The sequence below is a fragment of the Corythoichthys intestinalis genome, chromosome 1 (assembly GCF_030265065.1).
Source record: "Corythoichthys intestinalis isolate RoL2023-P3 chromosome 1, ASM3026506v1, whole genome shotgun sequence".
NCBI lineage: Eukaryota > Metazoa > Chordata > Actinopteri > Syngnathiformes > Syngnathidae > Corythoichthys > Corythoichthys intestinalis.
The window spans coordinates 49,568,284-49,596,239 of NC_080395.1; the positions used below are offsets into that span (position 1 = coordinate 49,568,284).

The following is a 27,956-nucleotide window of genomic DNA, read 5'->3' on the forward strand; positions in this document are numbered from 1 at the left end:
AGTGAATTATTTTCATTATGTTCAGACTTACATTTACCCCTTTTTCACTTGCTGAATGTGTTAGTCCATGTTTAACAGTCTCACAGCACAGAATTACGTTGACATGCCCTCCTCCGCCCACTTCAAAGAGGAGGGATATTAGAAGTTTTTTTTTCGGCCAGCAGCCACTGTAAGTATTGTAAGAAGTCATTGTTGTGAAGGTGGGAAACACACCACTAATTTTGCTACTGAAAGTCAGACGTGCATCAGAGTTTGCATTACCATTACAATAAACTGTGTGAACTTGCTAACCTGAGTAGGAAGCTTGTTAGGAAGAATGCGTTTTCTATGTGTTTTCTACTATGTTAACATTAATTAAACTGTGAGAAATATAGTCAACTCTGCTCAGCTATAAGAAATGTAGTGAACCAAAGTTTACCCCCTTGTCCCCAGTTTTCATTTTTCTTTTATTAAAGCAGCCCAAAGGAGCTTTCATGTGTTAATCCTCAAGGAAGGCTCCATTTTTATTCATTTTTGTTATTCCATGACTAAGAAGTTTTTTTGTCATATTTAAATAATTTAGACTTTTGAGTGGTAATATGAAAAATGTTTATTTATTTGCATTCCTGGATACTTAAGAGATGATTAACAAGTTTGTATTTCTTGTGTATTTTAATATAATTTGTGTTCAAATATTGCAATTTAAATTTGCTAATAAAATCCAGACATTTATTCTGGAAGTTTTCAAAAATGTTTCTTTAGTAGTTTTTGAAAACAAAGGTTTGAATCTAACGGTGTATCACCTGAACCATTACTTATGCACTGCAAAACCCACCCCATAAAAACTGGGGGGGGGGGGGGGGGGGGCAAACAAAAAAAAACCTTAAATTCCCTTGTTTTCAGTGTAAATCTACTAGAAATAAGTGAAATTATCTGCCAGCAATTCAAGTAAATTTAATTCAGATTTCTTGAAATAAGAAAAATAGCTATTTGAAAATAATTTTAACAGACTTATTTTAAGCAAAAAGTTTGTAAATGTAATCTTAAAAAACTTGCTTGTCAGAAATGTTCTTAATTCAAGAATAGATATTGTATAAAACATTGTTTGAAAGCATTTCTTCTTGATTTAAGTGAACAATGACAGACTTTTAGATGTATGGGCTTAATAAGAACAAATGGTAATATTTGCTAAAAGTAAGTGGAAGAATCTGACGCATTAATCTGTTAACCAGTCTTTAAAACTCAAAATAGATGAAGAAAATTATTCGACAAGATTTAAGAAAATATTAAGATGTTATAAATTTGCACTGTGAAAGTTAGTATAAGATTTATATTGTATTAATCCTTTAGACTATCAATTAATTAGGTTCTTATTGGTGAGAAATGTAGCCCTGACCGCCGGTCACCCAATCTGTTTGGTTTTATTAATGTCCCGTACCCAGCAAAAAGTGTACATGCAGGTTATGTTGTTATATCGACCCTTCCAATGTTGAGACCAAACCTACGCCCTTGACTGTAATACTGTAACAACATGTGCACTGTAACATAAGTGCTTTTGTGTAACACAAATCGTGAAAAATGTACTTATAAATTGGTAAATTATAGCAATTTTTTAGCACTATAGTTTTTACTCATATACTTTATCGTTATAAATTGTTGTCATTTAATATCAAGGATATTGACTTCCTGCTTTTTAGCGCCCTCTCGTGTTTATATAAATTTAGCTCTTGTCCTCAGCATGACACCGGAAGTAATATTTTCTTGCCATTCCAAATGCTTCCTCTTTGTAAGATTTCATCCAGTTTCGAAAAATGGCCGATATGGATGAGTTGTTTGGGAGTGATGGAGACAGCGACAATGAGCAACGAGGTATATCATTTTCAACTTTTCATTTGCTGATGCTATGGAGGTTGTATTTTGAGTCAATTCAGTCAAACCACGCGGTTTAGTCCTAAACATAGCACAAGGTAATGTTTGTTAGCACCTATGCTAACACGATAACAACATGAATTTAGGCTGCAATGAACTCGGTTGAAAAATAATATTTCGTCCAATCAGTCCCTCATTTAGTCTGAGTATGCATTTAGCACACCAACAATGTTTTTTTTTTTGACATTATTTGTTGTTAGATTGCAAAAGTCATGCTCAAATGAGTTGTATTTCTAAGTACTGTTTGTATTTATTTACATTTAATCTCACTGTGATTTCAGTGGTAAATTTCTTTTACTAAATATTCAGTAATGTTCATTCTTTATTTATAATTTCAAACGTCAACATAAAAGTTCTAAATATACTGTATAAAAATACCACACAGCATTTTGTGTCCAAAATGTTTTAATTTACAGTAATACAAACACACATTTGTCAAATTCATATAAATTAAAGCTCATGGTGGCTATTGTGTTCCTGTATATATATATTTTTTTTAATTGGAAAAAAAAATTAGAAAAGTTAAATGTGTATCTCCTCCAATTACAGTCACAAAGCAGAATTGTAGTTCCAGCTCTTGTGTCAAATATTAGCGGCTATCGCACTGTGGGAGCTATCTTAAGTTCCTAGAACGTTTTGGGGGACGATGACATCATTTTGCGTGTTTGCACATGTAGGAACTGGGGCTGTCCCAAACGACTAATTTCCTCCGGATTAGTCAGATGACTATTTTTAAGATTAGTCGACTAATCTAATAATTTTTTTTTTTTTTACTAATTTAATAATGAATTTTTTGTCGAAGATTATTAATTCAAAAAAACATTTTGGAACATTTAAATTCATTCTTAACGTATAAATGATAAACATAAATATCAAAAATAAATCACAAACAATGAGGTCAAATGCTGCCGGTGTAGGCGCACGATTCTATAGACCCCAATCACCAACGTCACACAATCACGTGATCGCTGTGTTGTGCCGCCATGTTGTCCGTCATTGTGTGTCCATATTCTCAATGGTCTCAATTTATCGTGCAATTTATAGTGCAATCCATTGAAGCCCCGGTGCTTTCAGACGCTGTAAACTCATTGGATGTGTTGCATAAAAGGCGTTATGTGGAAAAGCTTCGGTCGATCCATTCGCCAGATCCATATTTGATGCCTAAATCGATATTTTTCGACCCGCTGTCTTCGCCGTCTCTGCCTGACATCTATACCCTGATATCTACAACTATCTTGTCCACAGAAACTCAGCCTATTCTCACGAAACTTTGAAAAACTTTAACAGCAGCACTCTAAGCAACATTACCCCGTGTGACCCTTTACTTCCAATTTTCTAAAATGGCGACAATCAATTTAAAAAAAAAAGTTGACGGCGATGGCCGACGCTTCAAGGATAGGTGGATATTGGACTATTTCTTCAATAAAATATGCAACAACTGTGTCTGCCTCATTTGCAAAGAGACAATCGCTGTTTTCAAAGAGTTCGATGTGACGCGATATTACCAAACAAGACACGCTGACATGTACGACAATATTACAGGGAAGATACGCAGCGAGAAATTATAGCAACTTGAAGCTAGTTTAATTTCACAGCAGCAGTATTTCGCAAGAGCCCGAGTGTCAAAAGAGAACGCCACAAAGGCGAGATTGTTGAGATTATAAATTTAAAAAAATAATAATAAAGCAAATGTGACACACAGAAGGACTTGCTAAAATTTGTTTAAATATATTGTTTTACGTAAATGAGCCAAGGTAGACCCCCACATTTTTACCACACCAAATCTGGCCCCCTTTGCAAAAAGTTTGGACACCCCTGTTTAAGTGATGATCCGTAGACGAAGCCAGCTTCTTTCACTTGGTACTAGCTAAATATTATTTAAAAAATAACGATGGCGGAAGAAATAAACATCTTGAATTTGAAACTGTATGTTGTCGGCGATTAGCCTCGCAATGATCTTAATTGTGGTTGTCAGCCCAAAACCCTCTAAATATATATTAAATGCATCTTACCAGGTATAAAATGACTACTACATAGTCTGTGGTGATCGTTTGGTGCCCAGTTTTCTCGTCAAATTGCACCAGTCCATCTCGCTCTCCTCTTCGGTTCTCTCGGAATACGGTAGAACTTCAAGTCCAACCGCCACACACGCCTTCACCATTTTGATCATTTATGTTAACGAGCAGAAAAACACGCCGCAATAGGAGACATGTACGTAGCGGTAATGTGTAAACATGACGAGCTGACGGACAATATGGCGGCTCCAGTCAGGGGGGCGGAGTTGTGACGTCATGTGATTGGGGTCTATTCCCCTCACTATCCACTCGCGGGGGCCTGCGCTTGTCAGTGACGTTCCTTATTCTCGCTATATGATTGGCCGAAGAGTCGAATAAAAAAAAAAAAACATACATGCGTGCGCGCCATAGCGCAAGCGTATTGACGTAAGTACGTCTGGGAATTGGCATGTACGGTATTTCATTTTACGTGACAGGCACGATATTTACTGGCCTCTAACACGAGAGAGAGAGATGTGTGCGGACACGTTTGCTCTTTTATACAACTTTAACATTTGTTAATATTACGCTCTGTGTGTTGTATCATGAATCACTTTTCCTTTTTAAATGGCCACTTTTAATCGAACGCAAGAAGTAACAACGGGAACATTAGCGAGAATAAGGAACGTCCCTGTCAAGCGCAGGCCCCGCGAGTGGATAGTGAGGGGAAGAGGATAGTGAACCTACACCGGCATTAACTAGTGCAAAAAAATGTAAACGGAAACACTGTGACTTCACCTTTTTAACAGGAGTCAAAACAATTCTTACTCTTTTTGTGGTATGTCTATATTGTTCTAAATGTTAAAATGAATTTCAATGGGCCTCATGTCCCGGACAATCATTTTCAGAATACTTTGTGTGAGTTCAAATGCTCTTTCTGGTGTGCATTCCTTTTTCCCCTCCTTTTTTGGGGAGGGGAAAACCTCTTCAACTTTTGTTTGTTTTAACCTGAAAATAGATACAGCAGAGGGCATACTGAAATACAGGGTGTCCATAAAGTCTCTTTACCATTTCAAAAATGTATTAAAAATGCAATTGATTAGATATTTTATTCAGATTTGTTCTATTGTATTCAGCGTTTATTAAAAGTTTTTTTTTTACCTCTTTTAATACACTTCTACATGGGCACCATTAGTTGCACGAAGCACATCAAGGCGGTACTCCATTTCTTGCCATGTTAGCTGTAGCATAGCCTCATCGATTTTGGCAATGGCATCAGTAATCATTCGCTTAAGGTCAGTAATGTCCCTTATCTTTATTCGATACACGATATCTTTTGAGCGCCTTGAAAGGTGGAAAAGCGCTATATAAGTATAACACCATTTACCATTTAACATAGCTCCATAGAAAGAAGTCCAGGGGAGTGATATCTGGTGAACGTGGCGGCCAAAGAATTGGCCCATCCCTTCTAATCCATTGGTCTGGAAATGTTTGATTGAGGAACCTACGAGCATGCAGCCCCCAATGTGGTGGTGCACCATCTTGCTGAAACATGATGGTTGGTTGAAGGTCATTCAGTTGTGGTGCCACATATTCAGTTAAAAGGTCAAGGTAAACATTTGCAGAAGAGTCATTTGTGCTTCGTGCAAATAATGGTGCCCATGTAGAAGTCTATTAAAAGAGGTTAAAAACAAAAAAAAAACTTCAATAAACGCTGAATACAATAGAACAAATCTGAATAAAATATCTAATCAATTGCATTTTTAATACATTTTTGAAATGGTAAAGAGACTTTATGGACACCCTGTATTACCACAATTATTTTGAATAAAAGGCACACATAGTCATAGTAACAAAAATATAACAATAATATAGTGGGGCAAATAAGTATTTAGTCAACCACCAATTGTGCAAGTTCTCCTACTTGAAAACATTAGAGAGGCCTGTAATTGTCAACATGGGTAAACCTCAACCATGAGAGAAAGAATGTGGGGGGAAAAAAACAGAAAATCATATTGTTTGATTTTTAAAGAATTTATTTCCAAATTAGAGTGGATAATAAGTATTTGGTCACCTACAAACAAGCAAGATTTCTGCTGTCAAAGAGGTCTAACTTCTTCTAATGAGGTCTAACGAGGCTCCACTCTTTACCTGTATAAAAGACACCTGTCCACAACCTCAGTCATTCACACTCCAAACTCCACTATGGCCAAGACCAAAGAGCTGTCGAAGGACACCAGAGACAAAATTGTAGACCTGCACCAGGCTGGGAAGACTGAATCTGCAACAGTTAAAACGCTTGGTGTACAGAAATCAACTGTGGGAGCAATTATTAGAAAATGGAAGACATACAAGACCACTGATAATCTCCCTCAATCTGGGGCTCCATGCAAGATCTCAACCCGTGGGGCAAGAACCACACGGGGGGACCTAGTGAATGACCCACAGAGAGCTGGGACCACAGTAACAAAGACGACTATCAGTAACACAATGCGCCGCCAGGGACTCAAATCCTGCACTTCCAGACGTGTCCCCCTGCTGAAGCCAGTACACGTCCAGGCCCGTCTGCGGTTGGCTAGGGAGCATTTGGATGATCCAGAAGAGGACTGGCAAAATGTGTTATGGTGAGATGAAACCAAAATAAAACGTTTTGGTAGAAACACAGGTTCTCGTGTTTGGAGGAGAATACTGAATTGCATCCGAAGAACACTATACCCGCTGTAAAGCATGGGGGTGGAAACATCACACTTTGGGGCTGTTTTTCTTGTAAGGGACCAGGACGACTGATCTGTGTAAAGGAAAGAATGAATGGGGCCATGTATCGAGAGATTTTAAGTGAAAATCTCCTTCCATCAGCAAGGGCATTGAAGATGAGACGTGGCTGGGTCTTTCAGCATGACAATGATCCCAAACACACAGCCAGGGCAACAAAGGAGTGGCTTCGTAATAAGCGTTTCAAGGTCCTGGAGTGGCCTAGCCAGTCTCCAGATCTCAACTGCATAGAAAATCTGTGAAGGGAGTTGAAAGTCCGTGTTGTCCAACGACAGCCGCAAAACATCACTGCTCTAGAGGAGATCTGCATGTAGGAATGGGCCAAAATAGCAGCAACAGTGTGTGAAAAGCTTGTGAAGAGTTACAGAAAACATTTGGCCTCCGTTATTGCCAGCAAAAGGTACATAACAAAGTATCGAGATTAACTTTTGGTATTGACCAAATGCTTATTTTCCACCATGATTTGCAAATAAATTCTTTAAAAATCAAACAATGTGATTTTCTGGGTTTTTTTTCCACATTCTGTCTCTCATGGTTGAGATTTACCCATGTTGACAATTACAGGCCTCTCTAATATTTTCAAGTGGGAGAACTTGCACTATTAGTGGTTGACTAAATACTTATTTACCCCACTGTATATAGTATTAATTTTATAGTATATTACTATAGGTATGTGCCCAATAATACTTAATATATAAAGTAACTAACATTACTGCAGTCATGGATTATAGTAAGCAGGCCAGTGCTGTTTCCATAAATATTTTTATTATAATATGTATATATATATTTTTATATATAATTTTTTTGTTTGTTGTGTTTTTTCCCCAAGTGGGAGCTTCCATGATCCTAATAAATACCATCTGCATGTCTTGCACAGAGATGTCGAGATCTACAGCTCTCGGGAGCAGCTGCAGAGTAGATTAAAAACGTGAAGTATGTGGGAAAAAAACTTAATGGTGCACGTTGATACGACCCACATAAAGGCAACTTCAATTTAAACAAATCATAGAAAGTTTTATGAACTTACGATCCGCTACCTTGTTGTTTCTTGTCGTCTTCCAAAATTACACCTGGGTGACGGCGCTTCAAGTGTTCGTCCATAGCCGACGTGCTACCGTGGTATGCAAGCTCAGCTTGGCAAAGAGTACACACAGTGGCACCCTCCATATTTTCCTTGAAATAATTCCAGGCTCTGGCCATTCTGGTCCGCTTTTTTGGCTTTATGCTGCTTTCACCTCTTGCATCGCGAGCGCCCGCCATTCTAAACTTTATCCACATATAATTTTTTTTTTTTAACCCGTCATTACCCGTCGACGGTATGTTGTACCCGTCGACACATTTACGTCATCGAAGACGTCGACAACGTCGACTAGCCGGGACAGCTCTAGTAGGAACTATGGACCTGGAACTCGAGTTCCGGGAACCATTTTAGTTCCTACGATGAGGTAGGGACTTCCAGTGGGGCCGTGGGAACTCGATTATGTAGGTGTTTGGTGATCACTGAAATCAGCAGCTACGCACCTACTATTCTTGCTCGTCTCAAGGAGCCACCATATTAAAAAAATTAAAATAAAAAAAAAAATAGCCTGTGCTCAGTCTGTGTGCTCTCCCAGTCACGTCGTTAGACAATGGATTTTTTTTTTTTTTGCCGATGCAAACTATTCCCTTCAAACATGCAAGAATTGCCGCTGTGTCCTCGACAGTGTCCCTTTTGTTGTTTCCAATTCATTTTAGTATTTGCAGTTTTATTTTGCCAGAGGTAGGTGTGTTGAGTAAATAATGCGCACTGGCACAGACTACAACATCACAGCGGTTCGTATCGGGCGCAATACGCTATGTCCGAACACAACTGCCTGGCAAAGGATAGTTCCTATAACTACTGGAGAGGTCTATAGTTATAGGAACTATGTATTTACTCAGGTTTCTATAGTCTGAAAGAGGCTATTAATTGACTAACGTGATCTTCCACAGAGTCTGGTTCAGGCTCTGGTTCCGAGTCAGAGCAAGAGAGACCGCGTTCTGCCAGCAACGCCTCAGGCAGTGGCAGTGAGAGTGAGAGAGAAAGAGATGATGATGATGAAGAGGAAGGCCACGAGGGAGAAAAACCCAGTATGAATAAGGTCTGTGATAATATTTGACAGTGAGCTGAAAGGGAGACTTAGTACATTTATACCCAGGAACTGTTCGGGGATGACAGCGAGGAAGAAGAGCGCAGTCAACACAGCGACAGTGGACGCAGTGACAACCAGTCCGAGCACTCGGGCAATCAGTCGGACGCCAGCGTGCACTCAGATCAGGCTGAAGACGAACACTCCGACGTGGAAAGACACAGCGGCTCAGACCACGGCCATCGAGATGATGACGAAGAGGATGAGGAAGACGGAGGCCGCCAGTCGGAAGGTGGAAGCCCGGCGGGCAGTGGGATGTCCGGAGGGGGAAGTCCTCACTCTGATAGGGGCAGTGTCCGCTCAGACAGAAGGTCGGGACTGTAATAAAATGTTCAATTTCCGCTTCAATTGACAGAAATGGTTTCATCTCCTTCATTTTGTCTTGTATCAAGCATTCACAGCGACCTTGGAACCCCACGGTCAGGTGGGGGCACCCCTCACTCTGATGGAGAAGGCTCAGGTCGGGAGAACCGTTCGGATGACGAGAAGTGGGAAAGCGGGGCTAAAAGTGATCAATCAGAGGACGAAGAGGAGAAACGGCAATACTCAGATGAAGAAAGGGAAAACTCTGATGATGAAGAGCACAGGAACCGGAAATCAGGTACACATGCTGTCCCATCATTTATGGGCTTGTTTTTCAAGGCAAAACTAAATCTGCAACAGATACTGTATAATGGAATATATGTAAATATTCCATTATGAGTGCTGGTAGTGCTGACTGCCAGCCCTCCCAGTCAAAAGTGGATTGAATGTTAATGGAAGGGAATAAGTTATATAAAGAAAATATAATTAAATGTGTTTTAATATTACTCATTGAAGGCCAATGATGAGAAAACTTGTCAACTATGATGTAAGCGTTGCGTGTCAATGAAAAGTTTTCTCCTCAACTATGTTTTTAAATTATGAATTGGTGGATGAGACACTTGACCAGTTGTGCTGTTGTTTTTAAACCTTGATAGTACTTAACTGTGGCCACTTGATAGCAGCATTTTCAAGCAGAAGCTGTGAAGGCGAGTGGGTGAGCAAGATGGAGAAAGGCCCAGGGCCATACGTATGGAATATTACAAGCAGTTCATACTTGAGCGAAGCAGTTGCCGTAGTTGCATTTCACATGACAAACATGTCCTGCAAGTTTGATAAAAATGCCTTAAAGCCCCTTTCAGATTTATATACTGCTAAATTTCCGTGCATGGTGATGCGGGATTTACCCTTGTCATGGCTTTCAGACATGGGGAGATCTATCGGGTTGGACGCTTTTACACTTGTCCCGTGTTGGCAACCCGGTGCTCTCTGTGCAGGGAGGGCGTGGGGCGGGATTTTAGAACCCGGACATAGGGCTGGGCGATATGGCCTTAAACATGTATCACGATAAATTGAGCAGATTTATCTCGATAACGATAAATGACGATAAATTCGCCCAAGCGTACTGTTATATAATTTGAAAATCTGAATCAATGCATGAAATACAGATTAACTGTTTCTTGTTGATTTATTTACCAGCATTCAATTTCATATACTGTATTTAACATTTGTACATGCAGTCTAAACATTAAGTTTATAAAAATGTATTGTAAGCAATAAGAATTCAAGTATGAACATTTATAACAGCGTGTATGACTTGAACAATGTACATTATCAAAATCAATATGCCTGTGCAAACATGCCATTGTAACACAAATGACTTGCAGCTTGAACAGTACACTTCAAAAAGACAACTTATTGTTAATGGCTGCTGTGACATAATTATTAAATACAAGTGTTTACATTATGGTTTCAGGGTCCCCCCCAGTGCATTTTTTAATAAATGCACGCACAAATGAACCCCCAAACAGAGAGAGACACACACATTAAAGCTATATTGATCTTCTTCAAATGAAACGCTTAAGATTTTATGATAGCAATAATGACACAGAAATAAGCACATACAGAAAAATAGCTGGGGCCATTTCTCGGTCATTATAAGTTTCGCCGTTGAATTGTACTTCATGCTGAATGATTCACCATCACAAAAGCTATCAGAGGAATCACACACAGACAGATACAAAATAACGCCACATAGTAATTGCTAGATGCAGTCCGTGCCCAATCCACTCATTAAGTTCAGCCGTTTCGACAAGGTTAGAGCCGCGATCCGACTCCATCACGTTCATTTGTAGCGTTAGCCGCTAGCTAGCGTTAGCCTGGCTACCAGTAGAAAGCACTGAAAGCACCATCTCCGGAAATCGTGAGAACAAGGGAGGACAGCGGGTGAAAGCCCGTCTGGATGCCACCAAGAGTCTACTAAATGTCGGTTGAAAGTTTGGTGAACCTCCCTTAAGCCACACTCCATCACGTTTTGCTTGTAGCGTTAGCTGCTAGCGTTAGCTTACCGGGCTTTTGTTTGATTGGCTTCTTGATGATCACGTGACTCCCTACGTAAGCCCATTGACTGCTTTCTTAAAGGGGAATGAACATAGACGAACAACACAGAATCAAAGCGGGATGAAAAGACTATATTTTCTTGTTTTATTAATTTACCGAATTTACCGACATGGTCAAAATTACGTCAGTCATCGTTAAGAATTTCGGTGACGGTAAATTTTCGGTTTACCGCCCTGCCCTACCCGGACATGACGTCATTTTTGGTTGGCATAGGCAACAAAATAAACCTCACATTTCAAAGATAGACAATGGACTGTCTCTTCCTCCGCTCTAAAATCCAGGAGCAATTTAATTTCGTTATGTTTCCAGTTTAAGTTTGCTCTCTTTCCAGTTTGCAATGTTGATAATTGCGATCTTTATTTACCACTTTTGTGACCCGGGAATTAAACGACAAGGATCTGAATGCAGCCCAGACCCAAGCGACAGTCGCTACAAACCACGCCTCATCCAAACCACGCCTGCTGTTGGTACAGTGGCACGAAGAATTAGTTTACTATGTTAAGTTCAAAGGATTTTTGAGAGAATAGGCCCTACCCCAATTCCTTACCCTAAACTTAACTAGACACAGGGGTATTGCGGACATAGGAGCATGCTTAAGCATAACTAGATTATAACTTTTGCTATGTTGGAAGTAGGGGTGCAACGGTTCAGTTAGCCCACGGTTCGGTTTGAACCTCGGTTTTGGGATCACGGGTTCGGTTTTGGTTTGCGTTTTGCGTTTTGCTTTTTTTTTTTTTTTTTTTTTTTTAACTGCCTTTATTTTGCTTTAAAAAAATTTAAATAAACACTTAAAATGTAAACATTTTCGACTGTTAAAATGCCTCTTAGCTCTTTGGCTAGTGTAGTGACTGACTACTGAAATACACACACAGTAGTAAAAAAGTTACTTGGCAAAGTAACTGGTGATACCTTTCATGTTTTTTTTCTTCATTTATTAAAAAAAAAAACAAAAAAAACATGGTAACCTTTGCTATGTTTGGAGGTCATTTAATGTTGTGAATCAACTGTTAAAGTTGATAAAATTGCTCCCGTTTTTGTATTAGTTCCCTTCTGTCTACTTTCGACATGTGAAAATTTTAAAACTGTTTCATCCTTTAAAGATAGACTCAAGTCAAGATATTGCCGATTTAGGAGTATTTTAGATAAAAAAGTTGCTTAGGTTCACTCGTAAGGTTTACTACAACAGAGCCTTTCTGAGAAGTTTACTGCCCTAAAATGGCGGCTGTTTACTAACGCTACCGAGTCTGTCATTTCGCATGTAGTTCTATATGCATGAGACATCTAGGCGTAGATTGCATGTTGTCGGTTAAGTCAGATAATATTGGAGCCACCTAGCCTAGCATCGCGTTTGCTACAGCGTCTCAACAAACACTCTTCCCTCTCCAAGTCTCTGACTTTTCTCGCGTCATTCAACCAACGCATTGTCTCGTTGCAGAAACGGTGACCAAATCCGAACGGATGGAGGAAAAAAAAAAAAAAAAAAAACGTAATGCACGAAAAACGTGCAGATTTTGAACGTAGTGCACGGCGTACACATTCAAAAATGAGTGCTCACTTGTACAAATTATGACGAGACCGTACAATTTGGCAGGTATGAATTATAGTGGACCGTCACAGTTAGGTAGTAGCACTCTGTAGCACGGGATGTCCAACTTCCAACTATCAATGGTCAGGGCGAAACTATGTGCTTAAGCGAAATCATCTTCGATGGCTTTGCGTGCCATTTCATAAATGTCGGGGATTACGTTGTTGGAGAAATATGTCCGCGAGGGAACAATGTAACGCGGGTCAAGCGTTGCAAATAAATTAACGAAGCCCGCCGTGTGTTTTCACTGGTGTCATCTTCGGGGTTGTCCTACCCTGAGAAAGTGATAGCTGTTGGTGATGCTGGCTGAGGTGCCGGAGTCATGTTATAAAAGTGTTGCCATTAGCATGGGGAACAAGCGCTGAGCAATGCTTGCATTTTTTTCTTCATTATTTTCTCTCCCTCCGCATTGTAATCCACAGGGAAACTAAAATGTTGCCACACCGCAGATTTGAAAAAAGCCGGTGCTTCCTCAAAATTTGGTCTCTCCACTCCTCCGCTCGCCATAGCTATTTGTTTTCTTTCTTGTTTCCCTTTCACTTCACTCGTAAGCGAGAGAGGGCGTTACTCGGCTTCTATTACACAGGTGCTTGACATCGATTGACATTTACTTGCGGGGCGGGCATATCTCCACAGCGGTGCTTCACGTCACACACAGGCACACGGAGCTCGATCAATTCATTCCATAAGTGTTCGAAATACATTAATTGCAAAACCGAAAAGGCGCGGTTCATAAAGGCGTATTGAACCGTGCAGGGCGAACCGAACGGTTCGGCTTTGAACCGCAAACCGTTGCACCGCTAGTTGGAAGTCATTTAATGTTTTGAATCAACTGTTAAAGTTGTTAAAATTGCCCCCTTTATTGCATAATTGCTTTATTTCCTCTTGATACTGCTTTATTTACTATTTTAATACTGTTTCAGCATTTATAAAGATAGATTCAAGTCAAGATTTTGCTGATGCCGGCTGTTTACTAACGCCGCAGAGTCTGTCATTTCGCATCTATTTCTATATATACATGATATCTATGAGACGCATCAGACGCTACCACCGTAGCATCCTGTTAGCGTGGTTTGTACAAGGCGTGGTTTGTATCGGCTGTAGCTGCACTCAGGTATTATCGAATTAAACTGCTGCTTTCACACATGCCGCATCCACCATGAGGACATGACCCGGAAATTTGCTTTCAGACATAAGGGCTACCTGTTTAAATCCCGGGATTTAACCGGAGTTCAGCGTATGTCTTGAGGTGGCCTTTGACTTATATTGAACACAAATACAGACAGACAAAGGGACATACAGAACTGAATACATGACCTTCCCCTTCTCTGTTTTTTTTTTAAAAAAAGAAGGTTGGAAAAAAAAAAAACACGAGACATGGAAACAACTTAAACAACTCAGAATGGGTCACCCTAGAAACTAGGGGTGTAACGGTACACAAAAATCTCGGTTCGGTTCGTACCTTGGTTTTGAGGTCACAGTTCGGTTCATTTTCGGTACAGTAAGAAATCAAAATGCTAAATATAAATGTTCTAGTTGTTTACTACACACTTTTGTGCTTTCAACAATAGGAACATTAGCCTATACAAAGCTAGAATTCTGCTCAAAAATAGAAAATACAATATTCTGAAATGCAGATATTTTGAAAAACAAAATAAAAATAAATAACATTGGCTCAAACTTTGTCTTTTAAAAAAAATCTGATGTGAAAAATTGAACAGTAGCAACACTGAACAGTTTCAAGTTTCTCATATTAACTTTATGACCACAGGCTCGAAAAGTAAGGGTTATTAGGGCTGTCAAACGATTAAAATTTTTAATTGAGTTAATCACAACTTAAAAATGAATTAACCGGAATTCAAACCATCTCTGAAATATGCCATATTTTTCTGTAAATTATATTTGGAATGGAAAGATAAGACACAAGACGGACGTATACATTCAACATACTGTACATAAGTACTGTATTTGTTGATTATAACAATAAATCCACAAGATGGCATTAACATTAACATTCTTTCTGTTGAAAACATTTTCTTTTTCTCTGCTAAAACAAACACATAACAGAGCCTTAGAACAGTAACAAAAACAGTATTATTTATAATGTGTGCAAAGTGTGTGTTGTGTATACATAAATGTGGCCCTCTTCCCTACTCATCCTCTAGCCAGTCGCTGAGGCAAACCAACTTATTTACATTTTCTTATTTACATTTTCTTTTTTTAATTTGAATTCCCCACCCAGAGGGCCAACCTGCTTTTCTTCCATGTTTACATTTAACCGTTACCCACGCTGCACACTGCACTTCTGAGTGGTGCGACGGCCCTGGCCGTTTAATTGTTATCTTTTTTTAAACTATCAGTCAGCTGATCGTTGCGTCCGCCAGCTGGCTGCCTCCCCTCCCAATGTGACGTACTCTGATTGACGCCGGACAGGAAGACGACGTCGCCGCCGCTGATGGGCGACCCGAGGAAGGGTGCCAACTTCAAAAACTAGCCGCTGTCAACACTCTGAGAGTTTGCATTTGCAGCATACGTGCCGCGTACCTCCTCTCCTCGCCAGCTGTTTGCTCCTCATTCATTCACCTGTGCATTTGATAGCTACTTTGTTACACTCCCGCTATTTTGGTGAGGTCTTTGTGTTCATTCGTTATTGGATCGCTTTTGTTCACCACTGTAAATAAGAGCACCGCATCGCAATAGGCGTAAACTGCCGTTTTCGTTCAACTCGTTTTCTCCTGTTTTGTTTAGTGTAGGAAGCCAGGGTAGTGGCTGTCTTTTTGTTAGTTCCTTTTTACGATCAGGGTTTAATTAGTGGGTGGGGTTTAAGTATACAGTGCCTTGCAAAAGTATTCGGCCCCCTTGAATCTTGCAACCTTTCGCCACATTTCAGGCTTCAAACATAAAGATATAAAATTTTAATTTTTTTTGTCAAGAATCAACAACAAGTGGGACACAATCGTGAAGTGGAACAAAATTTATTGGATAATTTAAACTTTTTTAACAAATAAAAAACTGAAAAGTGGGGCGTGCAATGTTATTCGGCCCCTTCACTTTCAGTGCAGCAAACTCACTCCAGATGTTCAGTGAGGATCTCTGAATGATCCAATGTTGTCCTAAATGACCGATGATGATAAATAGAATCCACTTGTGTGTAATCAAGTCTCCGTATAAATGCACCTGCTCTGTGATAGTCTCAGGGTTCTGTTTAAAGTGCAGAGAGCATTATGAAAACCAAGGAACACACCAGGCAGGTCCGAGATACTGTTGTGGAGAAGTTTAAAGCCGGATTTGGATACAAAAAGATTTCCCCAGCTTTAAACATCTCAAGGAGCACCGTGCAAGCCATCATATTGAAATGGAAGGAGCATCAGACCACTGCAAATCTACCAAGACCCGGCCGTCCTTCCCAACTTTCTACTCAAACAAGGAGAAAACTGATCAGAGATGCAGCCAAGAGGCCCACGATCACTCTGGATGAACTGCAGAGATCTACAGCTGAGGTGGAAGAGTCTGTCCATAGGACAACAATCAGTCGTACACTGCACAAATCTGGCCTTTATGGAAGAGTGGCAAGAAGAAAGCCATTTCTCAAAGATATCCATAAAAAGTCTCGTTTAAGGTTTGCCACAAGCCACCTGAGAGACACACCAAACATGTGGAAAAAGGTGCTCTGGTCAGATGAAACCAAAATTGAACTTTTTGGCCACAATGCAAAACGATATGTTTGGCGTAAAAGCAACACAGCTCATCACCCTGAAAACACCATCCCCACTGTCAAACATGGTGGTGGCAGCATCATGGTTTGGGCCTGCTTTTCTTCAGCAGGGACAGGGAAGATGGATGCAGCCAAATACAGGAACATTCTGGAAGAAAACCTGTTGGTATCTGCACAAGACCTGAGACTGGGACGGAGATTTATCTTCCAACAGAACAATGATCCAAAACATAAGCCAAATCTACAATGGAATGGTTCAAAAATAAACGTATCCAGGTGTTAGAATGGCCAAGTCAAAGTCCAGACCTGAATCCAATCGAGAATCTGTGGAAAAAGCTGAAGACTGCTGTTCACAAACACTCTCCATCCAACCTCACTGAGCTCGAGCTGTTTTGCAAGGAAGAATGGGCAAGAATGTCAGTCTCTCGATGTGCAAAACTGATAGAAACATACCCCAAGCGACTTGCAGCTGTAATTGGAGCAAAAGGTGGCGCTCCAAAGTATTACCGCAAGGGGGCCGAATAATATTGCACACCCCACTTTTCAGTTTTTTATTTGTTAAAAAAGTTTAAATTATCCAATAAATTTTGTTCCACTTCACGATTGTGTCCCACTTGTTGTTGATTCTTGACAAAAAATTAAAATTTTATATCTTTATGTTTGAAGCCTGAAATGTGGCGAAAGGTTGCAAGGTTCAAGGGGGCCGAATACTTTTGCAAGGCACTGTAGTTTCATTTTGTTTGTTGTTTTGGCCTGTGCTTACGCTGAAGCCAGCTTCTTCCGCATTTTGTTCATTGCGAGTTCAACTTGTGTGAATAAATTTGTGTCCACTTGCAACTTGTGTGTGTGGCTCGTTTTATGTTACGCCCTTAGAGAGCCGTCCGTGGGAGGTAACAGTGGGATTATGGGATGCATGAGCGGGCATTCCGCGCTTGCGTTAAATGCGTCAAATATTTTAATGTGATTAATTCAAAAAATTTATTACCGCTCGTTAACATGCTAAATTTGACAGCACTTCACATTACGTCTAGGGCTGCAGCTATCGAATATTTTAGTAATCGAGTAATAGACTGAAAATTCTAGCGATTAATCGAGTAATCGGATAAAACAAATATATTTTTAGGTGAAGAGCAATTATAAATATACATGAGAAAACAAGACATTTCATCTAATCTTGAACCATTTTCAGTCAATCAATGTCTTTATTTTCGATGTATATTGTTGCAAACAGCCAACAATTGCATCTCAGATGTAACTAGAATTTAAAAAAAAAAAAGACTAATTCACTGCTTTCACTCAAAAAACTTTTAGATCTTATTTAAAAAAAATATATATATATATCTTACCTAAAAATGCCGTTACGCTTTATAACACACATCACTTAAAAGTTAAGATTTTTTCCCACGTGTTTCAATTGAATTTGTGTCAAGCCATTTTTAAGTTTTAGTTAAGTTTTAAGTTAGTCTAAACTGTAAGTCCTGATAGGATTTTGAGTTTTTGCAGTGTTCAAAATAAATGTATGATACAGGCTGTATTGGAGCACATTAGGGACCAGTGCTACTTGGTGTTTTATCCAGCAATGACTACTGAGCTAAAATTGATAGCTAGCATGATTAGATTTTTATTTTACACCCTCATCACTCCACAACGCTATGTTATGTTAAAGCCTGTATGTAAGACACGTTAGCCACGCATCGACAGTGGTCATAATTAATTGAAACCTAGCCCTCCGCAGGGCTAACGTTACGTGAGCTAGTAGCGACAGTAACGTTAATCTTATTTATTCGCGCTTAGCGCTCTTTATTAGCGCTTAGCGCTCTACTGCTTTAAGATGGCGGCTGTTTACTAACGCGGCCGAGTCTGTCATTTCGCGTCTAGTTCAACATACATGTGATCTCTATGAGACGCATCAGACGCTACCTGTACCAACGTAGCATCGTGCGGGCCAGTATTTAGCAACGTCGGCGTCGTTTGTGGCGGCTGTCGGCTGCAGTAAGTTTTTTTTTTTTCCTTCTTCCTCTCCGCACGTGACAGTGCGTTGTCCCGCATTAAAAGTAGTCCGAGCAAAACGTGATGCTTAGAGCTGTCAAAATAAACGATTACTCGAGGTGAATAAAATTACTCCGATCAGTTTTTAAACTCGAGTTGCTCGAGTACTCGTTTCAGCTCTAATTACGTCAGAAACTGGTTCGGTACGCCTCCGTTCCGAACCGAGCACCCTGTACCGAAACAGTTCAATACAAATACATGTACCGTTACACCCCTACTAGAAACGTAATTCCTCCTGATACACACAATCTAGATACAATACACGCCATCCACTTACCAAAAAGTCAAACATGTCAATTATTGAATGGATCATGTTGTCTGGCATTCATTTATCATATTGGTATTTTTCAGAATCTGCAAAAGGAAGCGATAGTGAAGATGATTTTCTCCATAGAAGAAGCAAAGCAAAAGCTGCGTCCGACTCTGATTCTGACAGTGAAGTTGGTGCAAATGATAGTAAGAGATGATGAGTGTTGACACTTCACAGCTTTTTTTTCCCGTCAGAAGTTTAAAAGGTTGTGTTTTCTGCACTACCACGCAGACAAAAAGTCAGCAGCAGATGACTTGTTCGGCGAGGCTGACGACATCTCTTCTGACAGTGATGCTGAAAAGCCCCCGACCCCAGGACAGCCCATGGTATACACTCTTGAATTACTGGCTCTTCGAATTTGAATTACAACTACCCCAGTGTGTTGTTTTCAGAGCCTGTTCTTATGGCTCTTGTCGCTAATCCCTTTTTATTATGTCTCACTAAAGCATGCAGAGTTTGATGAACTCTTCTTTTTAGGATGCAGAAGATGGTTTGGAAGGGGAGCAGGCAGAGGAGGAGCCTGTGCCAGAGACTCGTATTGAAGTCGAAATCCCCAAAGTCAGCACTGACCTCGGCTCTGACCTTTACTTTGTTAAGCTGCCCAACTTCCTCTCTGTGGAGCCCAGGTCAGAGCCAATTAAACTTTATCAATACACGTTCTACACCCGGTGACTTAAGATATGTTTTTGTAATTGTATAATGCCTGCATATTTAATCTGAGTTTAATTGACTTTGCCCTTTGAAGACCTTTTGACCCTCAATACTATGAGGATGAATTTGAGGATGAGGAAATGCTGGATGAAGAAGGACGTACCAGGCTCAAATTAAAGGTGCGTACCCTTCGCTTTCTGTGTGCTACATACCTGAATTTGTTTGAATGTGCCATTTTTTCATATACCACTATCTACGGAAGGAAGAAAAATCCAAACCTATTCAGTCGTTCATCTGATACTTTTCACAGACCTTAAATAAATAAATAATTTGAAATTCATTTGTTTTATAAATACATTTTATATAAACAAAACTGAATTTTTATTTTTATTCTCCATACCCTCTGGTTTGAATTACAACGTCACATATTATGCAAAAAAAAGAAAGGGAAAAAAACATTTCAAACACACCCATATCAGTGTGGTTTAGCCATTACTATATACCAGAAAACTATATTTACACCAGAAAATTGTACTTTATGTTGTTGGTTCCATGACGGGATAGCGATCAGGCAGTTTTCCTCTTCTGAGAGAAATATTTCAATAAGCTGATGTGAAAACTGTAGTCACCAGTTAGAAAATACACTGTAAAGAAAAAGGTTGATTAAACCTGAAATTTCAAGTCAGTGGTGTTTTCAAGTTTTTATGGCAATCTCAAACTAGTTAGAGTAATGGTCTAAACTCAACTTTCTCCGTAAAATTTTGAGTTTAGAGTGTTAACTTGTTTACTGTAATTTTTTTCCTACTTGAAATGAAAATGGTTGACTTAGAATTTCACCTCCACCAACTTTTTAAAGAAAAAAATTTAGCGTGTAGAAATTAACGTTAGCCTAATGCAATCCGTTCGTTAACTCACATTAATGACACCGAGTTGGCACCGGGCCAAATTAACTTAAACTACTGATAATTAACGCAATGTTTGCAGTCCTCAATATATTGTGATCTTATTTTTAACTAACTGTACAGAACTGAGATGTACAGAGTCCCGTCACCTTGTGTTTTGCAGCATTTATTCCGTGCAGCTTGCCAGTGCAGTTCGCTGATATTCTCCAGGACTGTAGCGGCCAGTAAAAGGCATCTACAGCATACGGCCAACACTACGTTGTAAAAGCATTAAAAAACGTTTGAAAGAGTGCCGGCTAGGATTGGTTGTATTGACTAATCCAAGTAGAGATTTGTTTACGTCACTCTCTAGTGGTTTGCTGCCATTACTGGGGTGTCTGCACACCTATAGCAGCCCAGTATCAGTCAATGTAAACAGTAACATTAGCTGCTGTTCGCTTTGTGCTGCGGGCGGCACACCATTTAGCTCGAATTAGTCTATAGAGGAAACATTGAGCTCTGCTCCATGTGAGAAACTAATTGTCCCTTGTCTCCAGGCTTTTCTGGTTGATAACCATCTGTATTACCCCATTAACTCATTGACCATCATTGATGGTGATAGACAAACCACATTTGCCCTAAAGTTAACTGATTTCACATTTCTATGCATTCATTTCAGCATAGTACCCCTTGCAAGTGTTAAACTAAGGACACGGATCAACAGCCTTATCTTGCATTAGATGATCAATCCAATTTGGATTGGGCTGGGATTTGACTTCTATTGCTGTCAGTGGCAGTGAACGAGTTAATCACTGCAATTTGTCCTTGTTCTGTAGTAGAGAAGCAGCACACTGCCCTCACCATGCTTGGCACTAGTAATGATGTTTTTAAGTCCGATCTAGTCTGACCTTTGACTCTGTGAAAGTTAATTTGCCGCCGTTGCCTGACCCAGGTGGAGAACACAATTCGGTGGCGAGTCAAGCGAGATGAGGAGGGAAATGAAACGCGCGAAAGCAACGCGCGCATTGTCAAATGGTCTGACGGGAGGTACGGCCTGACCATCCACCTAGTTCTTGGTCTGATTCCTCACTCCAAAATGACTTAACACTATTTATTAATTTTTTGCTGCAGCATGTCCCTCCACCTGGGGAATGAAGTTTTTGATGTTTACAAAGCTCCACTCCAAGGAGACCACAACCACTTGTTCATCCGGCAGGGTACTGGCTTGCAGGGGCAGGCTGTGTTCAAAACCAAGCTCACGTTCAGGTATACACAACCTCTTTTATGTGATGGCCTTATTAGAGGCAGAAACCCTTACCCAAAGTATGAAATGTCAAAGAATCGTCTGCTGCAAATTGCTCTAATAAGCCCCGAGTTTAGTCTTATTCCAAGCAACAATAGCAGGCTCTATTTGCGCTTCACTGAGGAATGTGCTCCAAGTCTTTCAATTAGTTTGTGCAAGCTGCCCAGGTTTGTATAATCCTCTTAGCTTCCACTTGTCCACCTGGACATCTCGTTTTCTCCAACGTCATAGGACTTGCAGAATGTTTGGGAGGGTTGGCAGCAATCATTTGCTGTCAGCCTCTCCCTGTCAAAATGGATTGGACATCTATTACAGTCAAAATCTGCAATGCAAAGTAGAACCGTGATATATCAGCAGGGTTTATGCAGGTCATTAAAAAAAGCATTAGACATTAAATCGATAATCTTAAAATTCAGGCCTTAAAAATCAATAAACTAAATGTTCGAGGCATTAAAAATTATGTAAACTTGACTCTTAAAAAATTATAGTTGTCCGATAAAAGCATTTTAAAATATCAGATCATATCGACATCGGTTTTCATTATCGGTTTTGGACCAATATGCGTGTTGCCTTCAAAGTGAATATAAAAGCCTTCTGCCTTTGTACAAGGGCTGGTCACAGCTTAGCAAAGCAGTTATGCTTATTGACTGTTAGATTTCTCCAAACTAAGATTCTTGAAATTTGTTATGTAAGCAGACCATTTGCATTCATGGTGCAAAAATTAAATGAACAATAAATGATGAAAAATAATGAATTATAAACTCATTACATACCTTATACTGAAGCTGTGTGCCTTTGTTGTCATTTCCAGAAGCACTGTGTAAGCCTTATATGATATGGCAGGGCCTTACTGGCACTCGCACCTGCTCCAAAAAACTGATGATTGCACTATTTCGATTTCAATAATATACGGTAGTGATGCAATATAGGCACTTTTTTCCATAACTTTAGTTGAAGTTGTTCTCTTATTTTTCACAGATGTTTATTGGAAAACCTTGACATTGTTTTATCTATCATTATTAAAAGTATCCAGTGGAGCATCACAATACAATTAGCCATAATATGTTAAGTCCACGACTTCATACATCTGTATTGAATTTTTGGAGTTGGACAATATTGGGAGATCGGTTAAAAAGTAATTATCGGACAACTCTACTTACAAATTGTGTGTGTCAAAATATCTACAGTTGGGCATTAAATTAGTTTAAAGTGGAATTAAAAAGCACTAAATGAGATAAATGAGATTTGCTGATACCTGTAGAAACCCTGATCAGATTGTGATTCATTCAGTATTTACAGTTCATTTGTGTTTCCAGGCCTCACTCCACTGACAGCGCCACACACAGAAAAATGACCTTGTCCCTGGCCGACCGTTGTTCAAAGACGCAGAAAATCCGAATCCTCCCGATGGCCGGGCGAGATCCAGAGTCGCATCGTAATGAAATGATAAAGGTCTGTCCTGTTTGTTTTGCCGACGTTCTTATCACCACCAGAAAAAAGAAATGCAAATGGCCAGTTGTGTCTAGTACACACAAAGATACACGTCACAGCTGCTTACATAAAGACACGTCGTGACACACTTACATAATCAAGTCTGTGGTCAGCGACACTGACATTGTGTCACCGAGACTCTTGAGGCCACTTGTGTCTTCTGCCAAGCAGAACAAAGGCTCCATTATATACAGAACCACAAGCACTTCATCCAGTTGCTTGTCTTGAAGAAGGATGCAATCTTTCTTAGCCAAAATAAGCCACTATAAGAGGATACGGGTAAAACAGGGTTGGTTGTCATTTTTTTCATGAATATCTTCCCATCATGTCTTAAAATAGTCATTCATTTATTACAGATTAAGATCCTTTTCATTTTTCAACGTTTTTTTAAAACGGTAATCTATCATCATTTGAAGACATCTTGAAAAATTATGACAATCTTCTGTATTAAATTTAAGGGTTCTTTAATTTTCTTAATAAATGAAGAGCATTAATAAGAATAGTTATCACTTTCCCAGAAAATTAGAGTATGTTTAAATTGTTCCTTAAACAGAACACGCATCTGTTTTTCAGCTTGTAAAAACAAGAATTTATTGCATTTAAGAACTTTCGAGGTGTTCGACACAAAATTGAATTGAGTCTAGAACCGAACAGCTACATCTTGTCCGATAACTACTTATACACTGTCTGAAACACAATGATGACAGCCATGGGTTCTGCGCTTTCCAAATTTGTGGAGTTGGTGGGCCCATTTCTTGCAAAATGCAATACGCACTGTTGTTTTACTGCCTTTTTTATTTATTCAGATTTGTTTATTTTTTTATTTTTTAGAATTTTTAATTGTTATTGTACAATTTTCACAATTGAGATCTGCTGAAAAACAATTTAATGTTGCCCTGTGCAGTAAATGGATTAGTTAGAGAATGTGAATCAAAACTGTAATTTTGTCAACTTTCATACTAACTACAGGTAGAGTTCTATGCAGGCGACTAGGCTTGCACAATATAACGTTTGAACATCGCGGTCACAATGTGCGCATTCACAATACTCACATCGCAGGACGTGCAATTGTTTATTTTATTTTTTTTTTTAACATGTAAACTTTTTTTGTACTTCGTAACAGCAGCAAGTGTGCAGATCCTGGATCCCTTTTACAGTGGGGCAAAGTATTTAGTCAACCACTAATAGTGCACGTTCTCCCACTTGAAAATATTACAAAAGCCTGTAATTGTCAACATGGGTAAACCTCAACCATGAGAGACAGAATGTGGAAAAAAAAAAAAAAAAAAACAGAAAATCACATTGTTTGATTTTTAAAGAGTTTATTTGCAAATCATGGTGGAAAATAAGTATTTGGTCAATACCAAAAGTTCATCTCAATACTTTATGTACCCTTTGTTGGCAAGAACGGAGGCCATACGTTTTCTGTAACTTCACAAGCTTTTCACACACTGTTGCTGGTATTTTGGCCCATTCCTCCATGCAGATCTCCTCTATAGCAGTGATCTTTTGGGGCTGTCGTTGGGCAACACGGACTTTCAACTCCCTCCACAGATTTTCTATGGGGTTGAGATCTGGGGACTGGCTAGGCCACTCCAGGACCTTGAAACGCTTCTTACGAAGCCAATCCTTTGTTGCCCTGGCTGTGTGTTTGGGATCATTGTCATGCTGAAAGACCCAGCCACGTCTCATCTTCAATGCCCTTGCTGATGGAAGGATATTTTCACTTAAAATCTCTCGATACATGGCCCCATTCATTCTTTCCTTTACACAGATCAGTCATCCTGGTTTCTTTGCAGAAAAACAGCCCCAAAGCATGATGTTTCCACCCCCATGCTTCACAGTGGGTATGGTGTTCTTCGGATGCAATTCAGTATTCTTTCTCTTCCAAACACGAGAACCTGTGTTTCTACCAAAAAGTTCTATTTTGGTTTCATCTGACCATAACACATTCTCCCAGTCCTCTTCTGCATCATCCAAATGCTCTCTAGCGAGCCACAGACGGGCCTGGACATGTACTGGCTTCAGCAGGGGGACATGTCTGGCAGTGCAGGATTTGAGTACCTGGCGGCGCATTGTGTTACTAATAGTAGCCTTTGTTACTGTGGTCCCAGCTCTCTGTACGGCCATTCACTAGCCCACCCCCAACCCCCCCCCTGTGTGGTTCTGGGATTTTTGCTCACCGTTCTTGTTATCATTTTGACGCCACAGGGTGAGATCTTGCACGGAGCCCCAGATCGAGGGAGATTATCAGTGGTTTTGTATGTCTTCCATTTTCTAACAATTGCTCCCACAGTTGATTTCTTTACACCAAGCGTTTTACCTATTGCAGATTCAGTCTTCCCAGCCTGGTGGAGGTCTACAATTTTTCCCTTCGGCAGCTCTTTGGTCTTGGTCATAGTGGAGTTTGGATTGTGACTGACTGAGATTGTGGACAGGTGTCTTTTATACCGATAATGAGTTAAAACAGGTGCCATTAATACAGGTAACGAGTGGCGCCTCGTTAGAAGAAGTTGGACCTTTGACAGCCAGAAATTTTGCTTGTTTGTACCGTGACCAAATACTTATTTTCCACTGTAATTTGGAAATAAATTCTTTAAAAATTAATTATGTGATTTTCTGTTTTTTTTTTCTCCACATTCTGTCTCTCATGGTTGAGGTTTACCCATGTTGACAATTACAGGCCTCCCTAATCTTTTCAAGTAGGAGAATTTGCACAATTGGTGGTTGACTAAATACTTATTTGCCCCACTGTATATACAGCAAGCCTGGGTTATACGGCATTATATAAATGAAGGATGTTCCCGAGCCGATCACGTATTCGGAAATCGGGCCGATTGCGCCATTTTTTTTAGATCGGAATTAAGTGGTCACAAGTGCAGCTGGCATTTGGTACCTTACGTTAATGATCATCGACAGGTTTGTCGCTTTGATCTGGCCTTGGAGGCCGCGGTAGCACACATGTGATCGTTAAACTTGCAGACTAGTCTAGAGTGTGCTGTGCAAACTCATTCATTGTGTAAGTGAGAGGCTGTCGTCGACAGCGTGAGCGTTAAAGCATTGGTGAATTTGAGTGGACTCCTTCATATGAATTTTATGAAGTGATTAAGAGTATGGCGTTAAAGGTGATGCATTGAAAAATGTGGGTGTGCCTGCATTTTTTGCTGGTGCACCTTAAGAAAAAAGTTAGGTGCAACCAATGCTAAAAATAGGTGTGGAGCCTCTGCTGCCATTGAATGATGATTATTTTTTACATTCTCTTTTGTGTTTTTTCATTGCAAGCAAAATAAATGAAGATATTACTACCAAAGCATTTGTAATTGCAATCATTTTCTGGGAGAAATTGAGCATTGTCTGACAGAATTACAGGGGTTCCAGTACTTTTGGCCAGCAGTATATATTAAGTGTCCAGTGGTATGCGCAAGTATAGTAATACAATCCATTGAGTGGAAAAATCATTTCTCCTCAGGGAACATAGTAGTATTATCCATTAAAAAAATAAAGACTCAATTACATTTCTGACTTGTGTCCATCAACTAAGAAAGAGGAGGAGCGCCTGCGAGCATCCATTCGCAGAGAGTCACAGCAGAGGAGGATGAGGGAGAAACAGCATCAGAGAGGCCTGAGCAGTAGTTACCTGGAGCCTGATCGCTACGACGACGAAGAAGAGGGGGAAGAGTCTATTAGCTTGTCGGCCATCAAGAGCAAATACAAAGGAGGAAGTGGCTTGAGAGGTAAGCACAAATCCCTGCTGGGAATGGAAGTAAAACATATTGCTTTACAAAATCCCCCACTGTTTTTCTCTATCTCACTCAATGCAGAGGAGCGAGCGAGGATCTATTCATCAGACAGTGACGAAGGCTCAGACGATGACAAGGCCCAGAGGTTGGTTAAGGCCAAAAAGCTGGACAGTGACGAGGTGAGTGTCATACGCCTCTCTGCACGCAGGGGGCAGTAAAACTCAGATCAGCGATAAGGCTGAAACTGCAGCTTTTCCATACAATGCCTGCAGGAACGTAAAAACAAAAGAGAGGAAAAGTGCTGACTTGTGTTTGAAACTAGGAAGAATGTGCATTGAACACTTGGACAGCTGTCCAGAAGGGGATACATTATTTTAACATTGTGATTGGGAATTTTTTCTTGTGTTTTACACAGGAGGGCGAGGGGTCAGCCAAACGAAAGGCAGAGGATGATGAGGAATTGGCCACCAAGAAGGCAAAGAAATATGTAATCAGTGATGAAGAAGAAGAGGAAGAGGAGGGAGAAGAAGTGGAGGAGGAAGATGATGAATAAAATTCTTTTTTTTTTTTTTTTTAAACTCTTTCAATGGACGATCAGTAGTACCCAGGCCCACATGGTTGCTAAACAGCCATACCTTGTTTTGTATATATTTTTTAAAGGATACTTTGTGTAGGTTTGTATAATTGTTTATGTGCCGTATAGCTGAGGTGAACAATAAAAGAAATGGTTGTCTTATGTAAGACAGCGTTCCCAAGGCCTTTTCAAAATCGTTTTGAACAATATGATTCAAATGTATGAGTCACACGGTCGTGTGGTTATAAAATTTAGGTTTTTTTTTGTTTTTTTTTTTTTTTTTAATAAAGTTGGTTATTTGGATATGACTATCGATTATGCTATAAAGTGTCTTTCTTTCACTGCAGAACTGACCGGAAAAAAATGAAACTAGTTCACTCAAGTGTTAGAAATG

General features: G+C 39.8%; 1 protein-coding gene across 1 annotated transcript; it reads left to right on the forward strand.

Moving 5' to 3' along the window:
- Positions 1-1,733: 1,733 nt before the first annotated feature.
- Positions 1,734-27,875, forward strand: leo1 (LEO1 homolog, Paf1/RNA polymerase II complex component). The gene is made up of 14 exons (XM_057851386.1): positions 1,734-1,848; positions 8,646-8,794; positions 8,852-9,153; positions 9,235-9,443; positions 18,964-19,068; positions 19,154-19,248; positions 19,400-19,548; positions 19,668-19,752; positions 21,407-21,501; positions 21,586-21,720; positions 23,074-23,209; positions 26,790-26,982; positions 27,070-27,167; positions 27,404-27,875. The coding sequence occupies exons 1-14, from the start codon at positions 1,791-1,793 to the stop codon at positions 27,539-27,541; spliced, it is 1,947 nt and encodes a 648-aa protein (XP_057707369.1). The 5' UTR covers positions 1,734-1,790; the 3' UTR covers positions 27,542-27,875.
- Positions 27,876-27,956: the final 81 nt, after the last annotated feature.

Excerpts from the sequence above, each read along its gene's own strand:
- leo1 (XM_057851386.1), top strand. The coding sequence starts at position 1,791 with ATGGCCGATATGGATGAGTTGTTTGGGAGTGATGGAGACAGCGACAAT. Across the intron at positions 21,721-23,073 it reads AAAACCAAGCTCACGTTCAG|GCCTCACTCCACTGACAGCG; the intron begins GTATACACAACC and ends TTGTGTTTCCAG. Across the intron at positions 23,210-26,789 it reads ATCGTAATGAAATGATAAAG|AAAGAGGAGGAGCGCCTGCG; the intron begins GTCTGTCCTGTT and ends CCATCAACTAAG.